Below are 18,647 nucleotides of genomic sequence, written 5' to 3' on the forward strand. Positions count from 1 at the left end.
CATCTTCTGCCGAGCAGTAGACAGCATGTAGAATATGAGTCAACTATGAGACGAGAATCAAAATGCTAAGAGCAGAGGAGGGATCCAGTTCTCACCCCAGGGGATCTCAGAAAAATGTATAATTGACCTTGTTTCACCAAAGCATGCTGTGCACAACCACTGTAGGACTTCCACGAAGAGTGTCAAAAATGTTACTCTGAAATGACGGGGCTGGGGTGATAACAAGTCATTATTAATTATTCATGATGCTGGAAAAATTGTAATCACCTGCCTAAATGACACTGGTAGATGATTCCAGCCTTTCACTTGGACACACATCAGTGTTCCTTAAATGTAGGCATTTCCTACTTGAATCCACATTGTATTAATTCCTATAAAATGTCTACGTTGGACTGTTTATCTGTAGAAAATTAGAAGTAGGGTGAAGGATAATGCAGAGGCTAAAATAGCCTTTTTAAAACATAATTCATTGAGATGATACCTGATCTTTATTAAATATCCTAAAACTTTCAAAATTTTACCAAATGGCCAGTGATCAGCCTGGGTTCCACCTATGTCTTCTGTTAATTATACGTGGTGATCTTTCCCCCCATATCCTTAAATGTCTTTAGGCAAGACTCTCGGGTTCTCGAGAGGTAATTTTTCCTATCAGTAGTCAACATACAAGGAAACCCAGAAGGAAGGACCAAAGATGTGGTTTACTGACTAATAGATGTTAGACCTTGAACTAGAGATCTAACTAAAGAAGCAGCCTAGAAATGAAATGAGTGGAAGACTGCACATGAATTATCAAAATGTCTTCAGTGGCTTTGATCAGTTTGTACAGTCTAGAGAACAGGCACATTCGTTGGCTTATCATCTGGCTTGACAGGCAGTGGGAAGATACGTTCCACTCAAAAAAACCATGTCACATTATCTGGCAATGGGGGGCACCGGTGTCTCAGTATGAGTTCTCATCCTATGACAAATGGAATGGAATATAAAACTATACTCTAGTATTGTAAATTTGACAAATGGCATGAAAGAAGCAAACTTTAGATTCATGAGTTTTCATAAAAATATGTTCTCAAAAAATGATTGATTACATGGATAATGAAATGTGAAATGAGAGATCAATCAATAAATTTTCTGAAAGACTTTCATTAACAAAACTTTGGGAATCTTGGGCCTTTATTCTCACTCGTTTACTAAGCAGTCTGTCACCAGAGCAAATTGTACCCTCACTGATCAATTTCACAGAACGTCCTTCCTCCCATCATTATATTATTAGTTACTTGTAGCTCTAAAGCAAAAAGAAATATGCTTTTGGATAGAAAAAAAAAGTGATTTACTTGAAACTGAAGGCTACCTTTTATCCTATGGTTTCTAACATGAAAGCCTCATGTTAGACATCCCCCCACCCCGTCCCCCGCCCAAATCCCTTAGCTGGACCGTCAAGCATGTAAATCTTTGGGGTAGAGAGTTGAACTGAACATCAGTGGAAGTTTCAAGGGCTTGTTTGAAAATGAATACGAGATTTCCAAAATTAAAGCACTTGGAAAAAAAAAGTCTCTCTCTCTTCTCCTGACCTTGGAAACAACGGCAGAACGATGTTACTTTAATTTGCATTCAAATGTTAACAACACAGTCACACAGCACCACTGGGATCCACACTGGGTTTCCACTGAAGATTGTTCATCATTTCATTAGGGTTCATTATGTTGATAACTGTCAGAAAGCATTAGAAGTGAGGGCTTTGAGTAATAGAACTGAAATGGTAATTTTAAAACAATACACTTTCTGGAGGAAATGCAATGCCACGATAAATTCAATTAGAAAAAGCGAAAAGTAAAGACAAAGTAAGTGATGTTTTGCTGTTGGGAGCGAGGCTATTTCAACTTCTTGATAACCTAAACCTGCAGAAAGCCTTCTCAAATCAGGACCCTTCGCCAAAGATCTTGGTACATTTGCCCTCATTAGCTCTGAGCTCCTCCAGTACAAACTGTCTTAAAAGCTGCAATTTTAGAATATTTTAGGCCTCGTCCAAGCGTCAATCAATCACTCTTTGTTTGTTTGGCACAGTTGACTGAATTACTCAGGGCCGTTTACTTACAGACAGATTTGTGAAGGCCCTTCAAGGTGGCAATCTATAAAAGTAATCTTTTATTTTCAGACTGCCCCCCAGTTGCCAGGCTCTAATAAGTTTCATCCAACAAGTTAAACAAAGAGGATTTAAAGCACAGATTTCCAATTGCAAAGTATGAAAAACCACTCCGGTAACGGTGCTCAGAAGTCGAAGAGGCAAAATGACCAGTTAGTTATTTTTTCCTAGGTGTACGGAGCCAATGTACATCTTCTAGAGAGCATTTTTTTCCCTAGTACATGAAGGGATTGGAAAGTTATCTTAAATGTAAAATTGGTTCAGTCTCCCAAAGGGGGAAAGCAGACCTTTCTCGCTAGAATCACTGAACAGGCTACCAAATGACTACGTTGTTCAAGGTCTTCCTTCACTGGCTTGCAGTTGACTTTCTCCCCGCACTGCTGCCCACCAGACCACATTCCTGACTATGAAGAAAGGCAAAGGGAAGGTGAAAGAGATCTATTGAGGAGGGGTCGGTGATTAGTAGAGTTAAAGGACATTCATTTCATTGGTAAACGTGACATTGAAATTTCCCCTAAGAAATGATTCAGGAAAGCAGAATTCCTTCATCAGCTCCGATGGCATCCTTGTGGGTACTGAGGTCTGGGCATCTGCCTTGCCAGCAGTGTCGCCAAAAGCCCTGATGTCTTTCTTGACCGATACAGGAATCTGAGGTGAACACTGACATCTCCACTCTTTCGCAGTAACCTAGTAACCGAGTGGGGACTCCTGAGGAAGAGACAAACAAACAAGGTCCACAGTGTGTGTGTATTTATTTGATTATGCAACTCCAGACCAGGTTGGAATTTTCTTCATCTGGGAGACAAACGAAGTATTCAATTTTCATGAAGCGAGAATATTCAGAACCCTTGAAATATCTTCTTCAAGTCATCACTGAGCTGAAGAAATAGACTGAAAGTGACAAGCATGAGAGAGAAGGGTCTCCCAGCTCTTGCCATCCATCAGGGAGGATCTAAATCCCTACTACCTGAAGGTCGTCCACAGACCAGGAGCATCTGCAGCATCTGGGAACGTGTTAGGAACGCAGACTGTCAGGCCTGACCTCTCCCACCAAGCCCCAGGTGATTTCCATGCACATGCATGTGTAAGAAGCATTGTTCCCTCTACTCTAACAGGAATGGATTCTCTTCTTGAAAATGTTCATCTGATGCCTCCATTGAAACACTGCCTGTCTCACCCACAGCCATTTATCCTAACCTGACCAGAGGCTCCAGCAAAGTTCCTCCATGAGAGAAATTTTATCCGCCACGAAATTCCCTGAAGTTGTCCAGCAACTCAACCCAGGGTGTGAGGAACTCCTTGGGCACTTCCTCCTAAATTAGCCAATGCTGCCTGTATTCACCTGGTCTAATCGTTCTCCACGTGAACAAAAACCTGATTTTACAAGCCAGTGGAGCAGAGTCTCTCTTTGGCTAGAAGAATGAGTCTCAGATAGTGTATTTTATTTCTTCATTAGTGTGCCGTCACAGTGAGCGATCACCAAACGCAGGGCTGCATAAAAATGTTGGGGTTAAAGACAGCATAATGAACAAGGAAGGCCCCTGATTATCATGGCTGTCAGCACAAGGGAATTGGGTTTGTCACCTGGCTTAACCAACTGGTAAGAACTGATTAGAGGCTGGAATCAGTTTGAAAGGATCCCTGGTGTTTATGTTCCCCTCCATCCCCACATCTTGTCAAGAGAGGCCCAGAAAGCTGGGGGCGGGGCGAGGGGGGAAGGGCTTCATTCTCTGGGTTATTGGAACAAGAGGTTCTCAGAGAAACTCCCACTGTCTTCACTGTTGAGAAACCTGCTCCCCCACTGTCCCGTGGCACTGTCTGAGAGGACAGAAGTAAGTCTATAGCAGTGCGGTCCGGTATGGTCACCGCTGGCTGCATGTGGCTCTTGGGCCCTTGAAATGGGGCAAGTGTAAGTTAGAGATTGAATTTTAAACTTAATGTTGGTTAAGTTTAAATTTAAAATAGCCACGTGTGCCTAGCGGCTACTGTATTGGATATGGCGGGTCCAAGGTACTGACCGAGAAGGGAGAAATCTGACGGAGAGCCGTAGGCCAGAACAGATTTTCATTCTGCTGCTTACTTACCAGTACATCTATCAGTGGCCATCTCCCAGACGATCCGTGTCTCAGAGAGGTCTTAAGAGTACTGCATCATGCTTAGTAAATTTTTTTAAAAAGAACTTAAAAATTCAACTCTGAAGTGGTCTCAACCTTGTCTGTGCAGTAGATTTATGGGGGCCATGTTTTTGTTTTATTTTGAGGGGGCACCAAGATGGGGAGCAACTTCTGAGAATATGGATGCCTTAGTCCCGCCCCCAAAGCTTCAGGGTTTCAGGACAGCCATGGGTAATGTAATCGTGCACTCAAGTGAGAAAGTCCCCCATAGAGAGGCAGTGAGTGCCGGGCAACCTGCTGTCGGGTAGTTTGGGGGAGGAAGAGACCAGCTGGAGATAAAAGAAGAGAACAAACATTTGTTAGACCCCTACCATGTACCAGATCCATGCAAATATTTTCTTACTTAATTCTTAAAACAAACCCACAGGTAGAAAGAATCCCATTTTGCAGGTGAGTTAACTGAGGCTTGGAGAGGTTAACTATCTTGCCAGTTTGTGGTGTTAATATCAGCACTGTGTTTCTTCTTAACTGGGATCAGAGGGAGGCAATAAACATTAGAGTCATGCAGAGATTTTGAGTTAGCCCAGAGAACCAGGCCAGGAAAGAAAGGATTGCAAATTGCTTTCGTATTTTTATGGACCTCTTATCAATGACACAAAAAAGCCACTAGTCTTCTCCTATACTGCTAAAAACAGTCTCTGAAAAATGCAAACGTTTACCTTAGCTTTGAAACTTTGGGGTTTCCGCATAGGCTAAAATCAATATTTTCCTTTTCTCATTCGCATATTCAAGGTAAAGCTGACAATTAACGATTTACAGAAGCGTAACATTCCAAGGGTCCAGATACCACACTTACACATACGGCGAACGTGCCAGTAACTGGGGCCTGTAGCAACCTCTGGGGTCTCCCTAAACTCCCGCGCGGCAAGCTGCTGGAATTAAGCGATTGGCCCATGGTCACAGAGATCACCAGACAACAGATTAGAATCACGAGACTGAAAATGCCTGGGAGCAAAAGCCCGGTTGTCTCGCCACCAAAGGTGAATGTTACGAGGTTCCAGCACAGTCAGACCCCAGCCGAGAGAAGGCTGCTCTCTCTGGGTGGGAAGTGGGCGGTGGGCTGCCTGATGCAAATTGGGAGCAGTTATCACACTGTGGCTTCCTTCTGCGCTCTAAAATCTCACCGCTGGAGAAACGGTGGTAGTGGATGTGGGTAGGGGAGGAGAGTTGATGATGAAACCAACCACATGGAACATATGAGAAGAATATTTAGATTGGAAAAGAAAAAGCTGGAACTTGAGCATATCAAACATACACGGCATCCAGAGAAAGTACTCAGTCTATGGAAGGAACAGAAAAGTAGATGAGGCAATCTTTGCCCATTTGCGCTTCCACCGAAGGCTGGCCCCGTAGACTCCTTCCCTCTGAAAGTTCTCGCTTGAGCTGGGGGAGGGGCAGGAGCACCACCCACTAAGCTGGGACTCTGTGAGTCTTCCGGGGGTGCGGCTCCATCACCAAGTGGGGTGGCATCCTGGGCACGTTCCCTAACATCTCTGAGTGAGCAGCTGTCTCGTCTGTAAAATGAAGATAATGTCTATCTCATAGATTTGTTATCCCAGGAGCCCTGTGATAAGGTTTATTGAAAGCGTCTAATACACCACCTGGGTATAATTATAAAATGTGGTTGTTGTTATTATTACTATAACCATCATCATCTCTGGTTATGAAAGGAACTCCTGAGGGTACGGCAATTTCCATACAAATGTGGGATGGACCTGAAATTCCTCCGCCCACTCCTTTGACAGGGCTAGACAATGGCCCCACGGCTGGCCCGACTGCCCCCAGACCAGAGAGGCTTCTATTTGCTGTGATGTTTCCAGGCTAGCCAAGACGGAATTTATGGTAGGTACAAAACAAAAATAATTAAGAACAGTCATAATGACAGTAAAAGCTGAAACCCATCAAGTAGCATGATTTCATGCATCTCACACAGTATGTAAACCACACGAGGGTGCTGAGTAGCCGCAACCGTGAGGGAGGTACTGTTATTAGTCCATTCGACAGATGAGGAGACTGAGACTCAAAAGACTCAGCAGTCCCTCAGGTACTAGACGGTGGGCTGGGAAGCCATGCCAAAACCTGAGGAAAGCCTGTGTCTGGCCACTGGGGGCCACTGGGCTCTGTCCCACCACACAGACTCACCCAAGGAGAAAGCAGAGGAGGGCCACCTGGCCCACCACTCCCTGCTCCGGTAAGGTCCCAGCCATTGCAGGGTCTGTGAAGCCCGGAGTGTGCATGAAAGGAATGGCTACACTCAGGAACACCCAAGTGTGAGAAAAGATTTCTTCACCTCCCTCCGCACTGGGGTGCCAACCCCATCCATTCCTTAATCCAACACATATTCAGTGCCCATCACTCAACAAGCATTTATTGGGATCCAGGCTTAAATGTTATGAACACAAAACTCGGAGGAAAGAATGGAGAAGGGACACGCAAGGCACGAGCTATGACATCAGTCACAGAACTGAAGCCACCTGCCCACATGTGATCCCATCCTTGGAACCCCGCCCCACCCTTGTTTCCCCTACAGCTGTCAAGCTTCCCCAAGAGATCTCATGAAACGAACTGTAAAGCCATTTATAAATCCTAATCTCAGCTCAAATGATACTGTCAGACAACCCCTGAATGTTCAATCTCTTCTCCACAAAGTAGTCTGTTGGCAGCTGTGCATTTTGAAGCGACAAGATCAGTGAGAAAGAGCCTTTCTTTTCCTAAGCTTTTCCCCTGCGCTGATCGAGAAAAGATGCATGTTTGATTTCATTTGCCCCCTGCATGGTGATGCGGGGAGAAGATCTGGCAGTGTCCTGCTAGGTGGTAATGAAAGCCACCAAAACGCGAGAAATGGGAGATGAGCACGCGACTTACGGGTGCAGGGCATGGAGGCGGCATCGTTGTCAGCTCTGAAGAAGCCGCGGTCGCAGGTGCACGATGTGGCTCCTTCCCAGACAGAGTAGCTGTGGGGTGGGCACTTAGCACAGGTGGCATCGGTGGAGAGGGCCTTGTAATACCCAATTTTGCAAGCTAAAGGAAAAAAGAAAAACAAACCAATATAAACCATGGGAAACACAGCAAAGCAAAATGTCACCTCCTTGAGTCAGAAGAAGGGGGACATCTTTGCTAATCACTAGTGATCATCTGGCTGAAGATGCGGGTAAAGCAACCAAAAACAGTCATTGGCAACCATCACTCTGTAAGGGTCATTAACACTACTGGTCAGGTGGCAAAGCCCTGGGGAAAATTTTTCTTAAAACCTGTTATATATTGGGTGGGGGAGGGTATAGCTCAGTGGTACAGCACATGCCTAGCATGCACGAGGTCCTGGGTTTGATCCCCAGCACATCTATTAAAATAAAATAAAGTAAAATAAAACCAGTGGTATCAATAAAATCACAGCTAAAGTTTACCAAGTGCTTCCTACATGCTTATATACGCGATGCTGTTTGATCCTTACAGCTCCCTTTTCCTTAAGCACCATTATTAGCCTTACCTCAGGCATGAGGAATACCAGCTTTGAGCAGTAAACTGTCGGCACCAGACCACGCATCTGGCAAATGTCAGGGAGCAGCTTTGACCTCAAGTGTTCTGCCCCCCAAGCCTGAACATTTGGCCACATGCTATGGAATCCGAGAGCATGATCTTGGATCAACCAGCTGAAAGGGTATCCAAAAAATTGGTTGGTGATAATTTCTTTTTTCTGTTTGTTTGTTTTTCTCTTTAATGGAAGTACTGGGGATTGAACCCAGGACCTCGAGCACGGTGATTATTTCTTAATCACTGCTACAGAAAGAACCAAAGTGAAAGACCAACAAAAGCAACCAAGCATCAAAGAAAAGAGTTGGTAAGACGCGGATCACAATTTCAGGGGAAAGTAATATAAACTACCCACAGTAGGTTCTGGAATATGTATGTTAAGATTATTTTTTAAGATCAGCAGATACCTTGTGTTTACTTTCAAATGAATAAAGCCCTCCTGTTCTTCCCTGCCTCCATTTTGCCAACACCCTCCTCCCTCTGCACATGCAGCCCAAGCGGCTGGTGCAGAGAACACGGACCACGTAGCTCCTCACGCACCTGACACGCTTTCCATGACTTCATATTAACAAACATCACACTGACACTGCGGGCTGCTTTTACTAATGTGGAAAAACTCAATAATTCTGGGAAGCCTCACAATAAAAAATAATTAATAGGGCCTCGCTCTCCCTTTTTTTCCTCCCCTATGCCCTTTATGACTGCCTCCCAAATCTGCCTCAACCGAAAATAAAAATTGACCGACACCATACGAATTAAACCCACAGGGACAAGGCCATTAAAAATAGCTGTTTCATTAAGATCAGAGGTACCAAAAAAAAAAAAAATGTGATGGTTACCCACAATCTTTCCAGTATGACTCACAGTCTTCTCCATTTATCACATACCTTGGGTGTTTCTCTGCTATCAAAAGAATTAGCTGAGAGAAGGACCCAACAGGCACTTTGCATCAGCGTGACCACCGCAAGAGACCAACCACGCCAGCCATCCAGCAGATTTTACTCAAACGAGTGGAAAAAGAGACAGTCACAGAACTGCGTGATGCTCTGAGGAGATATGGCCACGTTCCCCGGCTCGTTACTCATCCATCAAGCATCCGTATGGCTTCCAACTGAAGCCTGTTCCTCCCTCTAGCACATCCTGTTGGTATTTTCTTAATCATGCTCTTGTAATGGCAAGCGGAAAGGGAGTTTAGCAGAAGCTCCAGAAAGGGACAAGTTATTTCATCATTATTAACTAGTTGTTTATGGAATTTCCTTTAATGAGCCAAAACTTTATGACGTGTGGCACACCGACAATAAAAGCGCTCGGAGATCAATCTCTCCCTTATTTGCTTTCTCTCACTGGACCGGAGCATCTTAGAAAAACATCTTGCTCCAGTGACTGAGATTTATGTGTCTCAAGTTTATACACATCACATAATTAGATAAGGTTCAACCTGCAAGGTGCTTTTTGGTCATGCTTAAGACAGCCCTAGGGGTTCGATTAAAATCAAAACCTCCAGCTTTGGCAGGAAGAAGCACTGAGGGTCAAGCCTGTCCTTCTCACTTCAAATACAAGGAGTCCTTGAACTTGACACAAGCCCACTGGGTCCCATCTGTCACTCGATCAGTCACAGCCAACAAAGTCAACTTGTGAAAACCTGGTCACTCGGGGATAGGACTGCCAAGAAGGGATAAATTGCTTTTATTTTTTCACATCTGGATGCTGGAGGAAAACTTTCCGAGTTCCTGACGAAATCCTTCATTTCATCTGGCATCAAAATTCAAAAACTCACGATGGGAGTGGAAGATCAACAACAAAAACTGGTCTATGACTGATTCATTGCAATGTGAAAATAGAACACATTCAATAACTTGCTGCAGGGGAGGGTGTAGCTCAAGGAATAGAGCGCATGCGCAAGGTCCTGGGTTCAATCCCCAGTACCTCCTACAAAAATAAATAAATAAACCTAATTACCTCCCCCCACATCCTGCCCCCCCAAATTAAATAATACAATAATATATAAATATTAAAAAAAAACCTGTTAGGAAACAAGAGCATTGCTATTTCCTCAACTTCTATAGGACTACTTCCAGTTAAAGAATTAAATTTGTAGTTCACAAAAAAATCAAATAGAATGTTTCAAATATTTTCAAATATGAAAATTTTCAAATGTTTTTAAAATTTCAAAAATTAGTTGTGTATAGACATGTTTATTTAAGGGGAAAAAATAGTTTGCAATTTTGTACTTTTCTTCTATGTTTCCTTGAAGCTGGTAGATGAATATTTTACCAAGAATAAGTATTTGTGAAGTCATTTGGGGAATACAGAATTGTATACCTATTTAGAAAACTGAAGACCGCTGTTCTTTAAAAACACACCGACTATTTTTACTCTCCGTTCCTCTTGCTTTTACACACGCAAGCAGAAAACACAAAATTGTCATTGTGCTATTCTCAGCAACCCTTAGTACCCTTAACACATTCTTTTGTCTTCTACTACATTAAGACCATGTTATTAATATTTCAGGATTCTTAGAAAGGATCTCTCAAAATAAAGTCGTGGCTTTTCATGCGCACAGCCATTTTGCTGCCTACATTCAAAATGACTTTCTAAATGGATGGTTCAGTACATTTCTTTGCTCTGTGTGGTCCACAGCCTTCTAGCGTTTGGTGGATGAATGTGTAAGTCCATCCCAAATTTATTCACCACTTATTTGCTTCTTAAAATCTTCATTGCACCTTTCCTTCTAAATAAAATCCCCATGAAGCATGTATTTGGGATAGCAAGCATTGACACGTCTTATGATTTTCCACTATTCTCTTTTAACTGAGAACTATGACGTTGTAGTTTTGAATGGTAGTGACTCGGTAAGCAAGTCTTGAGAGAAACAAACTGCACCCCTAAGAGATGCCTTCCTTCCGCCCTCTCGCTGGTGAAGGTTCACAAGATGGGGTACAGTTGAAGGAGCACGTTACTTAGCCTTTCAAATACGCCTCTATTGTGGGAAGATTAGCTCACACGTGCCATGTAAAACTTTGAATTCTTTGTCTTTCTCTTTGCCTTAATTAGTTCTTTCTGCTGACTTTAAATAAAAGAAGATACATGAGGATAAAGAAAAAAAAGAAAAACTGTTTTCTTTCATTGGCTCACCTACTTCCATAACGAGGTTGCATTTTTAGGATAGCCTTCTGTAGAAGTTTCTTTGTGGAATACTTAAACATAATTACTTTTGGTTAAAAGCAAATGAACAAAAAAAGATTCTCCAGGCAAAAAAGTATTTTCAGAGTTTCTCAGTGCATAGATGATTTGCATGAAGTGTAATGTCCAACTTAAGGAACTGTTAAACCTATGCTTAAAAAATATTATATATAGATGTTTTGATCATTTTTCTCATTTTTAGAGAAATATAGAAAGACTGATAGTACCTGATAGCCTTTACGGTTCATTTTAAAACTCGTTTGTAAAAATAACTAATAGTAATGTCAGTTCATTGAGCATTTAGGGTGTCTACATGCATTATTTCATTTAATCTTCACAACAGTCCTGTAAAGCTTGAGGTTTTACTATGATTCCCATTTTGCAAATGAAGACACTGAGGGTTTTAAGTAACTTGTCCGGGGGACACACCGTTAAGTGGTGGAGTCAGTGTCTAATTCCAGTTCACATTCTTCTAAAAGGGTCCTTACAATAGGGTTAAGACTGACTTTCAGCAAAAACGCGACTGATACAGTTGAGTGGTGGGAAAATGGGGATGGTTTCAGATTCCACGGGTCCTCCCAGCCCATCCAGTTGCTGCTTTCAACAGCCGCAGTACCTGCAACCCACCTTCCAGGTCCCAGCCCTTTAGAGCTGCACCGTCTAGTAAGGTAACTAACTACTCACCACTGGCGGCCACTGAGCACGTGAAATGTGGTTGGTCCCAATGGAGACCAACTCTATGTGTAAAAATACACAGTAGATTTCAATCACTTCGTATTCAAAAGAGAAGAAATATGTTCTTAATGATGTTAATATTGATTACATATTGAAGCAACATTTTGGATATCTCAAGTTGAATAAAATACCATTAAATTTAATTTTACATTTTTTAATGTGTCCACTAAAAACTTGAAGTTATCTACGAGACTTGCATCTTGCATTGTATTTCTATTGAGTAATGCTTTGCTAGAGTGTGGACTGTTAAGTCGTGTGTGTGCGCGCGGTGCGCACGCATGCGCATGAACGCCCACAGGGCGTTCTTGCAAAACGCTGGGATCCGGCAGCGGTGGCGGATGTATCACTGTCACCCAAGGACCCTTTATTCAAACACACCCTCAGCCCGCCTCCGGGACACTGATTGAACTTCTTATTTAAGCAAGGGTCTCAGGCAGCTAGCTAATTTGAAAAAATCTAATTTGTGCTAAAGTACTAACAAATAAACATTAATGTGTTAAAAATTACCTTCCGAGGTAACAAATTTGCATTTTAATTCGGAGCCTCCAGAAGGTCAAAGCTGAAATTCCAGCAGTGAGTCTCATGGGGGAATTTGAGCCTTTTATGCAAACTGGTCCTCAGGGAACATTTGACTCTGGGAGGCCTTGGGGGTCCCTCAAACCTCATGACGTGGGGATGCGATTACGCACACACTTCCAAACGGGGTAGCTCAGCCTTTTGCGTACTGGTTATAGAGTATTTTCAGTATGCTTAGGAATTTATTTCAGAAATATCAAAGTAACGTAATGGCCATTATCAAATGAGTGTCTGATTGTTCACTTGCTAGACTGCAGTACATGAATAATGTAAGAGTAAATGAGAGGAAAGGAAAACTATCTGTCAAAGAGGGTTTCTGCTTTTGAGGTTTTTGCAAAAATGTGCACTCCCGAGCTCTCGTTGGGAAAGCTGTGAACATCACAGGTTCCCCATAGTACAGATGGGAAAATTGAGGCGGAGAAGTAACGATTAGCCCAAGGCAGGATTGCTTTTTGAACCCAGGCAGTTGTAGCTTACACTAGGAACTCTGCTTCTAGACCTCTTCTCATGCTTTTAAAGTCTGCAAGATAAAGATGGACAATTGTTACAGGGAAATGGGTTCTGCCTTCCAACCATCTGACTCTGTTTCATTTGTAAATAGCAAAACACAGACAAAATCACACTGTCCCAGTCATTTGCCTTCCACCACTGGTCTTTCTGATATTTGTTGAGAAAAAATAAAAACTGAGTTTCTTAAGGGACTTTAAAGATCATCTAATGTTGCAGGGTGGGCAAACACTTTTGTAAAGATCTAGATAGTAAGTAATTTAGGCTTTGTAGGTGAAGAGGAAGACCAAGGCTATTAAAAAGGTACTCATATAATAAGATAAAATTCTAATAAATTTCTATACAATTTTTTATTGATGGAATTCAAAATATAACAGTAATAATTAAGTGCTACTTACTAATGAGAAGAATGGAATTCCAATCTGGAGAGGGAATATTTCACTTAATTGGGGTTCAAAGAAAGTGTTCCTTATTATCAAATCGATGGTAAATGTCATCTATAAAAACTGTTCTTAGCTCTCGGACGGTAAGAAACAGGTGGCAGGCCTGTGATTGGGGGGGGATGGGGGTGGGGGGGCAGGGTCATACTTTGCCGACTTAATCCAGTGCAACATACTCATTTTTGAGATGAATGTCTTGCCCAGTATTCCTTCTACAGCATGCCAGGATCAAGCCTGGAATCCATGGTTCCTGGGTCTCTGCTACCTTGCAGTGCCCCCGGGTTCCAAAGAGCAAATTCAAGCAGTAACTAAGTAAGAGAAGTGATGGAACACAGAAACAAAGGAAAAGCAGGTAGGAAAGATAACTTGAACAATAGCTCAGAGATAAAACAGAGCCTGAGTTCCTTCTCAAGGGATACACAAACTGATAGAAATCTTTGAGTTCTCCAGGATCTCAGGCCTCCCTCCACCCAGGACGATGGTAACCACCTGCAAAGAGCCAGAAGGCTGATGATTGAGATTCCTGGAACACCACCCTGTTACCTCAACACCAACAGATCAGAAAAAAAGTCATACACCCTGCAGCCATCACCCCAAATGTTGTCTTTAAAGACCTTTCCTCAAAAACCCATTTAAAAGTAAATTTACGTATTATACTACTGAGTCAAAATTTGGTTTCTGGTTAAGATGGCTGATGGAACGTTTACTCTTGCAGCGATGGTAAGAAAGTGATGTAGCCTGATGTGGGGGCTGACGTACTGATTAAATGAGATAATACAGACACAGATGAAGCACAATTAGCAACTCACTAAAAGGGTCACCTGTTATTACTACAGTGGGAAATAATGCACTGCAAAGATGCGGATAATCCAAATATTAACAAAATAAAACCCTCATATTTTGTTTTGTTTTCGAATAGAACTATATAGAATTTCAAAAACACTATGAGATAACTCACTCATTGTTTTACTTCCTTTGTTAATATGATGTGAAAAACCTCAGACGAAATTCTGGCTCACGGCAACTGCCTCTTATTCAGTGACCATAGACAAGGCAGATATAGGGGCAGATAAAACTATTTTAAAAACATGTAAGCGTATTTTTTAAATAAATGAATTATTGAGTTGGGTTTTGTGGTTTCTTTTTCCATCAACAACAGTATATGATCCAGACCAACTCCTTCAGCAAACCACAGTTCCACCCTATTTTCTACCCTTCATCTCCTCCATTGTTTCCACGCTCAACTTGAAGCTAGCTTTCATAAAAACAGACAAAAGGGGGGGAAAAAAAAGACAGGAAAAATCTATGCCGAAAATTGACTTGCTCTTTCAAGAACAGAATGCAGTATAATCCCATAAATAGGGAGGTAATTCTAAAATGTCAGATGAAGACGGTTTTCACATAAGGTGCAGTAAATCCTCCAGAAGCAAGTTCACGCAAAGCCTGTTAAATTTAAATTAACTCCATAAAAATTATTGAACACAAGCAAAAAGAATGCAATGGAGAAACAGCGTAGGATTTTCCCTGCTTGCCTCCAAAACAGTCTAATTATTGAAGGAGCTATTTCTCTTTGGTGAATTGGGAGGGAGTCAACTGGAACAGCAGAAGTTCCAAAGCAGACAGAGTTCAACTGAACGCAGAAGAGAAGGAAATTAATTAGTAGACTCAGCATATTAATAAGGCATTACTCCACTATCAGAAATTGCTTAAAAGAAACTCTCCTCATATATGTGTGAAAGTACAAGCAGGAATGAAGGTTGCTAGCTACAGACTTTGGCCACACCGGTTTGGAATTCTCTCTTACGGGGGAATTTTTAAGGGCCCCAACAAAGGCAGTCAGTCAGGCTCCAAATTTAGAGGCAAGTGACTTGACTGATAGGACAAGTGAAAGGTTGCAGGAGTTCTGAAAGAGACAAAATCTGCTCGGATCAAGCCCATAAGATGTAACCAGAATTGACCACAGTGAGGCTAGAAACTGTCTGATGTTTACGATTTTCTCTAAGCTGAGAATTAGTATGAATTTATAATGAATCACAATAGAGCACTGTTAGAAATGAATAAGCTATTTCAGTTTTATAAGGAGTATGAATTTTAATTTCAAAATAAAAGGCAGCGCAGCAAACTGTAATCACTATATATGTATATAGTTTGTTAAATAAAGGTTCTCTATTCCTCCCTCCAATCCTTGTCCGATCCTTGAGCAAGGATTTCAATGTCTCCCACTTAAGACATTGAAAATTTACTATATATAAAAAAAAATCACAGATTTCAATATTGTCTTGAAAAACAATTCAGGGAAACAATCTAACCTCAGAGCTCTGCAAATTTTGTGGGTATTTTCTCCTTTATTTCATACTAAATTTTATATGTCAAAGACGGGACTTTCTTTGGCAAAATTTGGTATTAAAGATAGATTTTCTTCCAATTTATTGATCCTGTTGAAGATACAAATTTGAGTAGGTTGGACAGAACTTCACTGAATGACTTATAATAATGTTTGCAAAGCTAAGACAAAATTTAAGCTCATCTGTTTTTTCTAAAACTTGGAAGTTTCTATTAGAAAAGGAAACAAATGGCTGCTAAAAGTTACAAATGTCCACAAGATAAAGGAAAAAAATAAGAAAAACAAATACTTTAAGATGAGCTAAATGTAGAAAGCGTTTAATCATGTTTTAAAAAATATCTAACCCCTGCTTTGAACTCAAATATAAAATTACTGAAAATACTTTGAAAAAAATTTAAGTAAGTCCTGTAAACCCTCCAGCCTCACCACTGATAATACATTCATCGCAGTGATGGCATGCGATTCTGAAGCCGTCACCACTGAACCTGACATTTCAGAGAGGGACCAACTTTTCAAAGAGTTGAGTTGCTACTGCCTTCTTTGCCCTTTGATATTTGGAGTACGTAAAGCTAGTGGTTCATTACACATCCACTGATTTCAAATAAGAGGGCATAGCAATGAACAGAGGAAGCAGCATTGTTTTTCTCTTCCACACCTGACATTACCCCATCTGAATTTAATACCTGAGTCTGTGCGATTAGCATCATCATGTAAAAAGCTCATCCGCTGGCAGGTATGTGCATCTATTCATTCACTCAGCCATTCATGCTTTAGCAAACACTTACTCAGCATTATGATAAAGGCTTTTTAAAGTTAAGCCTTTATAATAATAGTAAGAGTAATGATAGCAAGAATTTACTGAGCACATACTAAGTGCTAAAAGCCAGAGAAATGTGAAGCTGTTGCTTTCAGGCAGGGAGCAGACCACTGCTCACTCTCCCATCTTGAGGATGCCCAGCAGAGGTGCCTGCAGACCCTTACGGGGACCGCTGCTATGCACCTAACCCAAGACTGCCAGTAGAAGGAACTGAGGAGAAAGAGGGCATCTCCAACAAGAGGTGACTCCTGGATGGAATGTTCCTGGAAGAAAAAGACTTTGGCCAGGAAGCTGCTTCCAGCCAGAAGTTAAAACAAGAGTTAGCGATTGCCAGCCAGGAACAGAGCAGGGCAGTGGGCACTCCGGGTATTTACCAAGCTGATTTAGAGAGAGGCTCCTTCTTTTTAGGGAGATCCCAGCCCAATTGGAGGTTCTCTCATTAACGCTATGTACGTTCTATACTTGCCGTTTTTCCATTCGAAAGTAAAGAAGGTAAAGACTGGGAACGAATGAAGTATGTTCTGAAGCCGGGGCCAACCAAGAGAAACACGTGTTAAATAATTATCCGATTAACTCCAGCAGCGTCGCTAGTCATTGTCCTCCTAATGACTCCACAGTCTGAGTTGTCCCAAATCATGATTTACGCGGCAGCCGTGACGTGACGACAGTAACAATTGCTCAGTGCCCTCTCTTCTTTCATGTTCTGTTGATGGGGCCTGTGAAGCTCAGAAGAAGCAGCTTTAAAAGACTCCCTGTTACAGTTATTAGCGATGCATTATAATTCTCTGCTGAGGTTTTTGATCAGGGGTCCCTTCCCTGCTTACTTTTTAAATATTATTATATTGAGAATTTCGGGAAAGAGTTTTAAAATTCTTAATGCTCATGGTAAATAAAGTGATTTATGTGGAACGGGTATGATCAGGTCAAACATCTGTGTTCGGTACTGTGTGCAGTGGGCTAACGATTTTATATAACTATCTGCCAGCATTTAGTGTTATATGTGTTTGACTGTTCATTCCAACACTGCTTATGTCCAAGAAGAACAAAGCAAAAATCTGCAACGAGCTCCCGGAAGAGTCCTCATCTGGACAGAGTGAAATGTATGGGGCATGTGCACGGTCTGTTTCTGGTGTGATATAGAGGCGATCTGAGAGATGAGAGCAAGAACCAGCAGTCCAAATATTTGCAATAACACTCATGACTTTGCAATTATAGAAAAAAATGCCGGTACCAACCCACCCTCTCCCACTGACTCAGTCAACTCCTGCAAGCTGCGGGGGTGGGTGGGGTGGATTTGATCATTTATTTAATGCTTTCTGAGCACATCAGGCTGACAGATCAGTGTCCCAAGAAATCAGCTTAAATTGCTAGCAGGAATATGCAGCGTGAGAGGGAGAGCCCACGTGCATCTACCTTGATAAAGATGACCTAGCAACGGGTCAGGGCTTACCTGCAAGCTTTCTACAGGACTACCTGGACCACAGGGAAGCAAGGATGCTGTATGTTCACATACCCGAACCCCCCAGCACTAGGGCATCCATGCTTTCATCTGATCTCCTCTGGGAAAGCACAGAGGGCCGGTCTCCGAATCCTCCTTACAGGATGGCAGGTCAGGCTGGTCCCACCCTCAGGGCCTCTGGGAGGTTCTCTTGCCGAAAGTGCTTTGGCAGCCGCCGCTTTCCCTGTCATCAGTTTGAATTCATGGGAAAGGGCAAGATGCCAAAAGTGCTTGCAGGTGAATTCTTTGTCCCTTTCAAGTGCATCTGACTTACCCTGATGACTTACAAGTGTGTTTATCTTTTGTTGGGAAGGATTATCAGTTAGGTCGGTAAATTTTTTCCAGGTATAAATTATAGCTCACAAGCAGGATGCCAGGGGGAATACCAAGTCATCATCTGTTCGTTTGTATCTCATCCCAAATAGCAAACACAAGCAATCGTGATGAAAATTGATAGTAATAAAAACAAAAACAAGACCATGATGCCGACAAGTTCCCACAGTGCCGGGTCATGAAGAAAGAGGGGGACAACGCTTGTTTGTAAAATACAGATGGGGTGGCAGTGTGAGTCGGCCTGTTTAAAGCAGGGGAACCAATCTGGCTTATGATCAAACACAAAGGAACTGCCTTTCACTAGCGTAACCCAAATTCATCTCAGATGGACAAAAATCTCTATTGATCCAAAACAAATTTCAGGACTAA

General features: G+C 42.1%; 1 protein-coding gene across 3 annotated transcripts in view; it reads right to left on the reverse strand.

Annotated features, from left to right (window-relative positions):
- EPHA4 (EPH receptor A4) overlaps positions 1-18,647 on the reverse strand; it is a 131,744-nt gene that overhangs the window by 64,669 nt on the left and 48,428 nt on the right. For all 3 annotated transcript variants that reach the window (XM_006207206.4, XM_006207207.4, XM_072961731.1), the window contains exon 4: positions 7,180-7,335. In XM_006207206.4, coding sequence (XP_006207268.1) covers positions 7,180-7,335 — 156 coding nt within the window. The remainder of the gene's footprint in view (positions 1-7,179; positions 7,336-18,647) is intronic.

Source organism: Vicugna pacos, chromosome 5 (assembly GCF_048564905.1).
Source record: "Vicugna pacos chromosome 5, VicPac4, whole genome shotgun sequence".
In the NCBI taxonomy this organism is placed as follows: Eukaryota; Metazoa; Chordata; class Mammalia; order Artiodactyla; family Camelidae; genus Vicugna; species Vicugna pacos.